This window comes from Brachyistius frenatus, unplaced genomic scaffold (assembly GCF_029030835.1).
Source record: "Brachyistius frenatus isolate BFR_SWC_R1_liver_20210118 unplaced genomic scaffold, ASM2903083v1 Contig_479, whole genome shotgun sequence".
In the NCBI taxonomy this organism is placed as follows: domain Eukaryota; kingdom Metazoa; phylum Chordata; class Actinopteri; family Embiotocidae; genus Brachyistius; species Brachyistius frenatus.
This window is the reverse complement of record NW_027211078.1, coordinates 33,402-45,888: the sequence shown is the minus strand read 5'-3', so window position 1 is coordinate 45,888 and position 12,487 is coordinate 33,402. Positions and strand designations below refer to the sequence as shown.

At 51.8% G+C, this 12,487-nt stretch overlaps 1 protein-coding gene across 4 annotated transcripts; it reads left to right on the top strand.

Moving 5' to 3' along the window:
• The first annotated feature begins 250 nt into the window (after positions 1 to 250).
• On the top strand, positions 251 to 11,880 carry znf318 (zinc finger protein 318). 4 transcript variants are annotated; one of them, XM_069687652.1, is made up of 11 exons: positions 251 to 682; positions 1,520 to 1,611; positions 1,721 to 2,228; positions 2,357 to 3,566; positions 3,820 to 3,923; positions 4,054 to 4,153; positions 4,291 to 4,601; positions 5,911 to 6,111; positions 6,247 to 6,340; positions 6,898 to 7,016; positions 7,206 to 11,880. In XM_069687652.1, the coding sequence occupies exons 1-11, from the start codon at positions 428 to 430 to the stop codon at positions 9,936 to 9,938; spliced, it is 5,727 nt and encodes a 1,908-aa protein (XP_069543753.1). In that variant the 5' UTR covers positions 251 to 427; the 3' UTR covers positions 9,939 to 11,880. The 4 variants fall into 4 exon arrangements, with proteins under 4 accessions (XP_069543753.1, XP_069543751.1, XP_069543750.1 ...); XM_069687650.1 differs by having other exon boundaries at positions 5,908 to 6,111; XM_069687649.1 differs by having other exon boundaries at positions 5,911 to 6,340.
• The last annotated feature ends 607 nt before the right edge of the window (positions 11,881 to 12,487 follow it).

The following is a 12,487-nucleotide window of genomic DNA, read 5'->3' as shown; positions in this document are numbered from 1 at the left end:
GTCATCCTGCTTCACTTTGTACGAAAAACGGTTGAAAATGTCGCTCAGTGTCGTTAATAAGAGAGACAACACGAGGGAAACATTTCCGGAAACAGAGTGACGTGAGACACGTCACATGACGTCATGACATGACATGACAGCAGGTGGAGATGAACGTCAGGAATCAGGAGGATTTGTTGTTGGGAGTGCAGCAGCTGTTGCGGTCCTCTCCATCCAGCAGGGGGCGGTGCCGCACCCGAGAGCTGTCTGTCAGCCGCTTTAACAACCAAAGAAGAAGACGGCGGTTTGTGAGCGTGTAGCCGTTCAGCGAAACAACTTCTAAACAAATATCTGATCGATATCTCCGAACAGAGACAGACGTGGTGTTCCTTTCTGCAGCGAACACTCACCGGAAATACCCGCCGCTGCAAAACCTCTGCGGGGGGAAATGTACCGAGATCGGCCTCCGCCGAGAGGCTACCCGCCGCCTTTCGAAGGCCGGGGTCCGCCACCGCAGAGGCCTTACCCCGCACCGGGCTTCAGGGACGACAGGACCCGGCCCCGGCCCCCGTACCACACGGGCTACCACGAACACGGACCGCCGGACTCCTATCGCCGCTCCCCGCCGCGCAGGAGGTACCCTTCCCCCGGGTCAGGAGGCCACCGAGGCGGGGAGTACCGGACCGGGGGTCCGTCGATAGAGGTGAGCAGCCCGGACCCACACCGACCGGAACACCTACAGCTGGATGTTTTCCCGGACACACCGGAGTTCGTTCATGTTGGTGTCCGGCGGGAACGATCTCTGGTTGAGGTTAAACGTCCAGTTAGCCCCGATAGACACCGTTTGTTTAATAGTACTTGTACACCAAACCCCATTCAAAAACCTGCCACTTTACAGTGGACTAGCTCGTTAGCTCTGTGAGGTCATTATTGTTTATTCTGAAACGTTTCTGACCAACCTAAGTGAACTTCCGGTAACTCACCTGCAAAGCTTTACCTTTTACAGCTGACCAATCCGACATCTCACCGCGGGCTCTGGAGTCAAAACACGGTGCTAGCAGTGCTAGCAGTGCTAGCCGAGCTCTTCTTAAAGCTGCTGTTTGGCTTTTCAAATGTGGTTTATTTCACTGTCCAACGTGCCGATTTAAAGAACAGCCTGCCGGCCGGTGATGGGTGCTGGCGACGGTTCAGGTCGCTTTAGTTTTTGAGCCGAATTTAAAAGCATTATTAAAGTGGACGATTTATGGATGGAGTTCCGTTAAGTTTTAACGTTTTAATGAAGCTTTTCTGAAACACAACGTTTGTGTTTATATACAAAATTCTGTGTTTTGATTCCAGTTTATAACTAAACGGACTGAACCTTCATATCATGATGACCGATCAGCTGATTGATCCACCTGAACGGTGCTGATGGGGGACCGCCGGCGTCCCTTTTAAATCTCTTTGAATTCTCGTCGACCTCATGACGTCACCCGCTCACCTTAACGTTCCTGCCTGGTCACATGTGAATGTTATTGATCTGTGATGGTGTCTCTTATAGAGGTCTCTGTCACCGCGGGGACCGCCTCCCCTCGACCACAACCTGGTCATCACTGTTGGCAACGAGCTGACCGGACCCCGCCATCATGACAGGTACTCAAGAGTTTTCCTCGGTTTTGATTGGCCGTGGCATGTTTAACGGAACGTCCTGTTCAGTTCGCTCCGACTGTCCGAGTCCCGCTGACCTCACGTTTCCCCACAGAGACTACCCTCCTCGTCCCGACGGCGACCGCAGCCGACCTCGCAGCCGCAGTCGAGACCGCAGTCCGGACCGCAGCCGGGCCAAGAGCAGGGGGCGGAGCAAGAGCCGGCACCGCAGTCAGAGCCGTAGTCCGGACCGCAGCCGGGCCAAGAGCAGGGGGCGGAGCAAGAGCCGGCACCGCAGTCAGAGCCCCAGTCCGGACCGCAGCCGGGCCAAGAGCAGGGGGCGGAGCAAGAGCCGGCCCCGCAGCAGGTCCAGATCCAGATCCAGAGGGAGGAGCTGTGGGCGGAGCTACGGTCGTAGTAAGAGCCGGCAGAGGAGTCACAGTCGCAGTGCGAGCAGCAGCAGCTCGAGCTCGAGCAGTCGCAGCGGAGACGGAAAAGACAGCAAAGGGCTGAAGGAGCTGGAGACGGCGCGGCGGCGGAAGGAGATGGAGGAGCTGCTGAGTCTGCCGACCAAATCCATCCTGAAGAAACGCAACAACTCCGAGGACTCTCCGTCCGTCAGGGTAAGACCGGCTCGTCTTCCTGTCCTCTGTGTTCACCGGGTCACTTCGGTACCGGCGCCGGTACGCCGGCCGAGTCCCGGTTCCGATCTAGCTGTCGATGACGTCACTCTGCCGTGTTTCTGTTTCAGAGCTCGGACTCTCCTCGCGGTCTGGAGGCGGCCCACATGTCTCGGGTGGCCGAGCAGCTGCTGCAGGCCGTGAGAGGAACCGAGCCTCGCCTCGTGGCCTCCATGCTGGCGGAGCTGCGGTCCGACCCGCAGATGGCTCGCCGCGCCGGCCTGGACGCCGAGATCAAGGAGATCCTCAACCTGCTGGGGGGGGCTCAGGAGAGGGTGGCGGACGACATCGACGACGAGGAGAAGTTCCTGTACGGAGACCCGGAGGAGCCCAGACCTCCGCCGGCGCCGGAGCCGGTCCGACACCACAACCTGGATCTGTACGCTGACGTGACGGAGGAGGCGCTGTACGCCGACTACCCGCCGCAGAGCGCCGTCATCGGCCAGATGTACGGCCGTCCTCCCGTGGTCTCGCCCCACCTCCAAGCCCCACCCGCCGTGGGAGAGGTGGACCTGAGGTACGCGAGCCAGCCCACCATCAGCCAGGACCAGAACATCAAGGTCCAGGTGCCGAACCCGGCCTGCCCGCCGGGGACGGAGCCTCTGGAGGAGAGCGAGCGTCAGGCGCTGGAGGAGTACGAGAAGATCCAGGACCTGCTGAAGACCATCGGTCTGGACCTGGGCGTCACCGAGATCAGTAAAATGGCCGCAAGGACCAAAGAGCGTCTCCACGGGAACAAACCGCCACCGAAGACGCCCACGCGCTGCAGACGGTACTCCGACGGCAGCTCCGACGGCAGTCGCCGGGGCTGCAGGGGGCGGAGCCACAGCGGCAGCTCCAGCGGCAGCAGCAGCAGCAGGAGCAGGAGCGGGCGGGGGCGGGGGCGGGAGGGCTGGAGCAGCGAGGACGAGGACGACTGCAGGAAGAGCTCCGCGGGGCCCAAACCCCACAAAGACCGAGACGTCAAAGAGATGAAGGGCGAGCCGAGCGATGGGGCGGAGCCACCTCAAGCCCCGCCCAACCTGAGTGCCCCGCCCCCTCATTCAGGGATGCCCATCCCCACCTACCCCCCACCGCAGGTGCACAGCATGATGCCACCAAACTTCCCCCCGCCGGGCTTCGGCCAGTTCGGGAACTACCTGCCCTACATGCATCAGCAGTGGCCCCCCATGCACCCGCCCCCCAACATGAGCCTGCCCCCCCACGCCGCCGACGAGTTCCTGCCCACTCTGCCCTACAAGCAGCCCTACAACAAGGCGGCCCCTGAGCTGGGGGTCAAAGGTCAGCCTCATCTTGAAGCTTTGCTTGTAGTTTCCTGTCAGTTGATGTCTTTACTCACATTTCACCCGTTCCCATGGAAACAATTTCAATAATCAATTGAACGACAGGAAGTAAAATGTAATTTCAAACAAATGAAAGCAGCTGTGAGACAATCAAAGAACAACTTGCAGGTCAAAGGTCAAAGAGTCGACCGGACGAGTGTTCGAGTGTGTCGAATGTTTTCATGCCGTTTAATAAAACGTTGCGTCCTCAGGTTCGGCGAAGACCTCTGCTCTGGACGGGGAGAAGGGGTCAAAGGTCAGCGGACACGACCGGAGACTTTCTGAGGAGCAGAACAACGAGAGCCAGAAACAAAAGGTGCCTCAGAGTCCTGATGTCTCTAAGTAACCAAGTTAACCGGTTCAGTTAACCAGTGATGATGCTGGTAACCAGACTCGGTGGAAGCTGATTGGACGAACACAGCTGATCGTCTCTGGTTCTGTTTCAGGTACTGGAGGAGAGAGAGAAACTGAAGCAGGACCGAGAGGTGAGGATGAAGAAGAAGGAGTACCTGATGAAGGAGCTGGAGAGACTCAGGAAGCAGCAGGGTGAGTCAACACCGCCCCCATCAGGTCAGATAGTGAACTACAACGGTGTGAACTACAACACCCGTCAGGCCCTGGGTCGGGAAGGACCCGAGGTTTGGATGTCTAACGGTTAAGTCCGTCTGTTTTCTGGCATTCAGGCGAGCTGCTGAGGAGGAAGCGGCGGGAGAAGGACGGCCACAAAGACCCTCTGCTGCAGGAGATCAGCCACCTGCAGGAGGACGTCATGACTCAGATCTCCAACCTCCGCAAGGAGCACGAGGCCGCCGAGAAGAAACGCAGCGAGATCGACAAGGTGGCGCTCATCCTGGGCCTGAGTCCTTCAGACCGGCCGCGCAGGTCCAGCAAACCGGCCGCGGTCCAGGAGGAGGAGATGCCGCCGCAGAAGAAGAAACGGGAGGTGGAGAGAAGCCCTGACGGCCGGCCGAGCGCCAGCAGCTCCACGATACAGGTACAAACACCTGGAGAGGAGGTAACGCAGGAAGGTCCTGCTAGGAACCATAGCTAGGGCTTCTTCAGGTTCCTGAACCCATCAGACGTGTTTCATAAACCTTTTTATTAACGATACGTGCTGAACGTCAGGAACTTAAAGATCTTTAATCAGTTAGATGATGTCACTGAAAGATAAACTGTAACGTCTTCGTTTATGCACCTGTAATGAGGTTTTTAATGTGCAAAGACTTTCTGGTCTTAAACCGCCACTTTAATCTGAACTTTATTTTGGCACATTTTGTTAGTTTCTTTTTGAACTGGTGTTTTTTCCGCCTCGGTCTAAATCGTCTCGTTTTAAAGTCGTCGGTTCTCCTTGTTTGTTTTCTTTCAGTCACTGTTTACTCACATTTCACATTAAAAGTCCGTCAGTCCTTTGTGTCACTGAAAGACTTTTAATGTGAAATATTTTTATTGAAGACAAATCTAAAGGTGATTTTATAAAAGAAGAATTTAAATTGTCCTGTTTCGTGAACTTCATCACGAACATGAACGTTTTATCGACAAGATGCTCTGATCTTGTCCTGGTAGTATTAATAGATAGACGTATTGATTGATGTATTGATAGATATCTCAGGAGATTCATGTTTATTACAGCTTCAGTAATAATGGCAGGAAGTTTATGAGCAGCTTTTGTAAAAAGAGTTTTAAGTTAATTTAACGCAGCGATGTTGCAGTAGCTGATTTAATGCTGAAGAACGGCTCATGTAAACATCAGACAACCAGGCAGAACCAGTGTTCAAGGCTTATTGTGAAGATGACACTAAATGTGTAAACATTATTTCCATGATTTATTTACGTGTACAAAGATGTACGTGCTGAGTAAAAACTGTCCTTCTAAGATACTTTTATTGATATCAGAACATCATTTGCTGATAATTTTGTTAGATTTGAGTTTAATGGATGGAACTTGTTTCCATGGAAACGGACTGTAATCGCAGGCCTCCACACAGCAGGGGGCGCTGCGGCTCCGAGAGCGCGTAGATAACCCGGTGTCGTCGCAGGCGTGTGCTCGAACCGTACGTTTGTCTGCGTGACGTCCGCAACATAAATCCGGTTTAAACTTTAAAGCGAATTAGACGTTGGCGTCGGTTTAAACGCGACGGCCGGACATGACGACGTCTTCGATGCTGGAGCCCGATGAAGGTAAGAAACTTTTTCAAGTTCACATTTTGTGTCGCCGAGTTCAGAGAAGAAACTCGTTCCATGTTTCTGACTGCGCCGCCGTCTGCCCGCCATGTTGACTCCCCTCCATCGTTGTTTTGAAGCAGACCTCGGTGGCTCCGCCGCTGTCAAGAGCGACCCCGGACAAGCCGCCCGTCGCTGCCCCAGCACCACCTCCGGCTCTGACTCCGCCCCCTGAGCCGTTTGAATACTATGACGCTGGAAACCACTGGTGCAAAAACTGTAACGTCACCTCTGGTTCCATGTTTGATTTTTTCACACACTTGCACAGCAAAACGCACAGAAAGGTTTGTTCCTGTTTTCTTGTTTCAGTTTTAAAAGATGTCTTTAAGATCCACCTGTTAAAGAAGTTTGATTTTCACACCTGGACCGCTCGCTCTGTATTTGCTCTTTTACGCCTCATCCTCGTTTCCTCTGCACAGACTCTGGACCCGTACGACCGGCCGTGGGCTTCCACCCCCACCAAGATCTCCAAGAACCTCCCGTCAGAGGAGAAGCTGACGAAACCAGCCAAAGGTACTCCCGGTGCACCTTCACAACGTCCCGATTCATAACGCTGCTTGTGTTGGATGAAGTGGTCTCTGAGCCTCTGAATGTTGTGAGGGTCTTCTGCTTCCAGGTGGAGCTCAGTGTGGATCTCTACTACAGTCTCTCTGTCTCTTAGTGAAAACAGTGCTAACACAAAGACTTGCATCGAGCCGCAGAAGAGACTCCCGTCCTCACCTCTGACGTCCAGTCATTTGTTTTTCATGCTCCCCTCCGCTGAAGGCTGTAAATGTAACGTCCTGCAGTAACGCTCGGAAAAGTGCTTGAACCTGTCAGGGCAGGTGTGTTGGTCCCTCTTCAGTTGTTGCTGAGCAGTTCCAACACTTTTCCAGCAGCTACTGCTCTGAAATGACCTCAACTCTTCACATCTATATTGTACACATAATTGTGGTCAGACGTTTCCTCTAACCGTCTCCTGTCCTGACAGGCTCTGCACACGGAGACCTCCAGCAGGTAAACATGATTGGCAGTTTATTTTTCCGCCTCCTGAGGTGTTTGAAATGTGGCGTCCGTGTGTTTTTCTGCAGGTTCGGAGTTCCTGCTCCCCGTCAGAGGATTCTTCTGCCTGCTGTGTAGAGAGTTTTATGGAGACGCCATCTGTGCCGAAGAGCACGTCACCAAGCACGCTCACAACGAGAAATACAAGGTATGCAGCAGCTCCACCAGCGAGCAGCCGGTCCGCCGTCCTGGACCTGTGGAGAACCTGCAGGCTGGAGGTGGTCGGGGACGCTACGTCCAGGATGCTCTCACTGATTCTTTTCATTTGCTGCTTATGAGATTGAAAGTGTTTGTTTGTCAGAGTTGTTAATATATTTTCTCTCCATTTTGATCCCAGAAACAAATGTATGAGAATCCGCTGTACGAGCAGAGGAGGAACCTGGACCGGCAGGCCGGACTGGCCTCGGAGACCGGCGGCAAGAAACGCAAACACGACGACAACGAGAAAAGCGGCAAAGACAAGGAGGAAAAGTCCAAACACAAAAAGGAGAAAAAGGACAAGGAGAAAAAGAACGAGGAGGATGACGCGGGTCTGAAGGAGGAGAAACCTAAAGTTAAAAGGGAGGAGGAGGAGGAGAAGCCAAAGCCGAGCAGGAAAGAGGAGGATTTGAAAACGTCCAAGAGCCAGGAGGAGGAGAGGCTGTCTTACAGCAAGAAAGATGAGGATGAAAAGCATAAATACAGCAAGAAGGACGACAAGTACCGCCACAGCAGAGAGGAAGAGGAGAGGGGAGACCGGTACCGATACGGCAGAGATGAAGAATATCGGTACCGTTACCGCAGGGATGAAGATGACCGATTCGACGAGCGGTCCAAATATGGTTCACGAGACGACGACAGCAAATATAAATCCGGGAAACATTCCGATTTCAGATCCAAACTTAACAGGGAGCGAGACGAAGGGAAACCGAAGGCCGAGAACGAGGCTTTCAAGGTGCCTGAGCCTGATAAACCGGCACCGAAAGGGGAGGTCAGCAAACCTGAACCTCTGGCAAAACCCTACGACCCGCCCAAAATCTTCTGTGGACCCAGTCCAGCCATGAGGGCAAAGCTCCGCAAGCAGAGCCTGGAAGCCGGCAAACCGGCACCGGCGGCCGCAATCGCTTCATTCGGAAAGTTCACGTGGAAGAAGAAGGAGAACATTCTGGCAAAAGAGGCGGCGAAAGTTGCTGCCGAATTCATCAAGGAGGACGAAGCAGCTGCAAAGGAGCAGCTGGTCTCGGTGGAGGATTCTTTTGCAAAGTCGATGGCCGCCGCGAAGGAGATTTCTGAGAAGCTGACGGGCCAGAAGAAAATACCGCCGCCCTGGGTGTCCAATGGCGCCGGTCGGGGACGAATCCGGCCCAACCTCCCGGCACCTGCTGCAGCACTGAGGACAGCAACCGTAACAGGTAAACCGGCATCTCTGAATACTTTTCTCTCCATTAGGACCCAAACCACCAGTTTACAAGGGACTCCTCCAGCAGATCCACTACTCCCTGAGTCTCAGAATGCTGGACCGAGGCCATTTGAAGTGATGAATGTGCCAGCGAAGTCTAGACCACAGCCCTTTGGAGCTCAACCTCCACCCCTGGTGTCGGGAGCTGCACTATCTGAGGGTAAACCTTTTCCACCAGTGTCAGTGCCTGCGCCATTCTTTGGTAAACCTCCTCCACCGGTGTCGGGGCCTGCGCCATTTCACAGTATACCTCCACCACCAGTGGTGGGGCCTGCATCATTTTACGGCATACCTCCACCACCAGTGGTGGGGCCTGCGCCATTTGACAGTAAACCTCCACCGCCAGCGTCGGGTCTTGCGCCATTTGTGGTTCAACCTGCTCCACCAGTCTCTAAACCTGTCCCAGTCCAGTCTAAGCCAACATCAGCAGAGGCCAAACTTCTGCCGTCTCAGGCTAACATTGCACCACCTGCTCCACCTGGGGCTACAGCTACACAACCAACCATAATAAAGATAGTATCTGACGTGGCAGCTCCCGGCGTCCCAGAGAGTGAGCAGACTCGCACGGTGTTCGTCAAGCCGCCACCTTTCATGAACAAGGGCGAGGGAACTCAGAAGTCTGAAAAGCTTAAGAGCACTCTGGCTGCAGCCAAAGCCCAGGACTTAATCGGCATCTTTTATAGCAGCATCAGCCACTCGGGCTCCTCCTCTTTCACCAAACCAGCCACCGACACCAGCGCTGACAGGAGTAGCACCAGTAAAAGTCCATTTCCTGCCCCACTGGTACCAAAACCACAACCAAAGCCTCACCCTCTTACCCAGTCCCAACCTCCAACTACAGTTCATACACAACCGGACGCAAACAACTGCCCACCAAGTCCACAAACCCAGACACAATCAGACATTCAAATTACATCTGTGTGGTCCATGCAGCCTACTGCAGCTCCAACACCTGTGGAGGCTCCGCCCAAAACAGCTTCACAAACCCCCCAGCCAGAGTCGGCTCTGCCAGCTCAGTCTAAGGCTCCGAGTGAAGCTCAAAACCCGTCCTCGATTCCTAAACCTGAATCACAAACAACCCCAGAAACCGAGCCTGCTGAGCTGGAACCAACACCTCAAACCGAGTCCCTGCCCAAAGCAGCTCCTCAAATCCAAAAAGAGACACAATCTGAACCCCAACCAGACCGGGACCCCCGGTGCCATTCAGGAACCTATCTCAACACAGTTCCACAACCTGAACCCCAACCAGACCAGGAAACCCAGTCCTATTCTGAGACCCATCTTGATACTGCTCCAGAACCCGAACTCAAACCAGGTCCCAAAACTAGAGGTAAGAGAACTCCTGCTCCCCGTCCTACCCGACAAACCCGATCCCAAACCAGATACCAGACCCGGCGGCAGCAGCAGCAGAGCCAGTCCGAATCAGAACCTGAGCCGGTTTCAGGGGACAATGACCACGCAGCTTCAGACTCAAAGGGATTGGAACCATCGGATCGCGGCTCTGGGTCGCAGCCGGAGGGGGGGTCAGCTAGCGAGGAGGACCCTCCGATGCCAGAGATCACCCCAGAAACTCTGGGCCTCCCCTCTGACATGACCTCCCTGGACTTTGACTACGATTTTAACTTTGAGTAGGAGCGGACCGAGCCGTGTGATGGGAATCTGAGGACGGAGTTTCTTTTTAAAATACTGGTGTGTCCAGGATGTTCAGAAGACCGTAAACCACAGTCTCCGTGACTCATCGCCGGGCGTGAAGGCAGCTAGAAGTGACCATAAAGACACTCGTGCTGACGGACTGTTTAAGGACCAGTTTGATTTAGAGTCTAGATGAATCCTTTTGTTTTCCATCCGTTTCATTTCAGTTTGATTTCTGTTGTCTAAAATAGAATTTAGTTCTGAATGTATGTTCCCTCATTAAAGGACCAGGAAGGATTTTTGATGTCATCAGCAGTTTCCCTGAAATCTGGTCGCAGTAGATCGTTTTTTTCCAGCAGAAAAGCCAAAAACATCACTAACGATTGATTGCCTGCTTTCCTTCATAGAAAATAAAATCTTTGGGTTTTGGATTGTTGGTCAAACATGGAGAGGATTTTAAAGATCTAAAGACTGAAGGTTGATTGTAGTAAAACGGCTGCTTTTTGACCCGTCAGCTGAATAATTTGTGTTGTTTTGGTGGAAATGTGGGTATAAAACAGCTTTTACCTCCGTTACAGTTGATTGTTCTTTCGATGATGTCGTTCAGTTTGTATAAAGTTTCACCATAACTGTTCACTTTAGGGAAACATTTCCTGGAAACTTTGGGGGAATTAAAAGTCGTCACGGTAGCTGTGTTTCTGAAGCCTCACAAAGATCGGTTTATACAGCCGACGTCTCAAAGAGCAACATCTGTTTTCTACATCCAGACCTCGAGGATATTTGAAGGTTGACCGTCTTGTTGCGGATCAGGTTCCTGTAGGATGTCTTTCTTGGCTTTAGAGGCTTAAAAAGGTCTTGGACTTCATCGTTGGTCCGTCTGTCAGGTTCCAACAAAGAATAAACAAATTGACCTGTTGGCAGCTGCTGGTTTTTAAAAAGGTCACGGATGCAAAATGCTGGAAAAACTCTGGAGTCACGGGCCGAGTCGTACCGCGAAATGTCTTGAACCTTCTGAGTTCCCCTCTGAGCAGGAACTGTTGGATAGAAGTACCTCCTGGAACTCAGTGTAGACCCGGGTCCTTCAACGGGTTCTTCGTCCGCAGTAAAAGGGGTCCGTTTTCATGGTGTGGGCTGGTTTCCCAAAAAAAAGGTGAATTAGTCGTAGGTTTATAAATAGATTCTAAAATTAGATCGACTGTTTCATCCGTTCCTCTCTGAGTTTTCGGTCTCTGAAGTTACTCGTCTGTTTGCAGAAGCTGGATCTGATATTAAAGCGTCGACAACAAGCGGGGCAGCACAACGTGACTGCAAGTCCTGCTGTCCACATACTTTTGGCCGTGCAGTGAGGCTGCATAGATGTTAAATTCCTCAGGTTGCTCATTATTAAGATCTGAAAGTGACGGTTTGAAAACACGACTGCTCCTTTAAAGATCGCAGCGTCGTCGGTGTTGCGGCCTTCGTTCGTTTCTCCTGAAGCTGAACTTCTGCTCCCTGTTGGTAGTTTCTGTTCAACGTCAGACTCCGTTTCCCTCGTTTGTTGTTTCATCAGGTCAAGAGCAGAACGTTTTATGAACTTCAAACCTTCTCCCTCATCATCAGATAAAACAAAGAAGCTCTTATTGATGACAGGCAGGAAGTACAGCTGGATACAGGAAGTACAGCTGGATACAGGAAGTACAGCTGGATACAGGGAGTGAGATGATTTCAGCCTGAAGAAGCGGCCACATACTTCTGGTCTCTAGTGTTCGCTGTCCCAGAGTTTCATGTTTCTGTAGTTTGTAAGATGAGTGTCTTTGTTTGAACGGTTCTGGACTTCAGCAGCACCGAGGACGGAAACTGGACCGAAACTCACAATATCTCAGGAGGCTACGGAAGCCCGGGCCTGCCAGTCAAAAAAAAGATATAAATAAATAAAATATTGATTATTCTTAACATTTCAAAACGATGTCACAGTATTTTCTTTTACTGATAAAGTCTGTTTTTAGCCAAACGGTTTTATATTTTGTCTAAAATATTGAATTCTGGTCCTTTTGGAGGTTTGAATCCTTCAACCATTGATCGATGGAAATATAACCTCAATATAACATGAACTCTACATCACTTAAGATTCTTAAAATAATTATCAGTGGGACAAAACAACTTGCTTTTAAATGAAATGTATAATCTGATCAATTCATTTATACAAGTTTTGAAATTCAGAGTCATCTGTTTCCATCAGTCATGTCTAACTTACAGTGTTAAGAAGTGTGACCTTTTGGTTTCAAGATGACCTGATACGACCTTCGACCTTCGACCTTGGACCGGATCAATAACCCTGAAAGAGACGTCACCCAAGCGGCGGGAAATTGGTCACGTGCTCCTCGAACCTGCAGGTGAGGCTGTGTTGATGTAAACAACATTAAAACAAGTAAATACAAATCAAGTGTACACAAAGAATTAGATTCCTCATTAAACTCATCATTTCTGTACAAATGGCTTATTTTTTACTTTTGGTCATTTAGCCGGAAAACTTCTATTTGAGTGATTTCTCCCCGGTGGGGGGGGGGGGG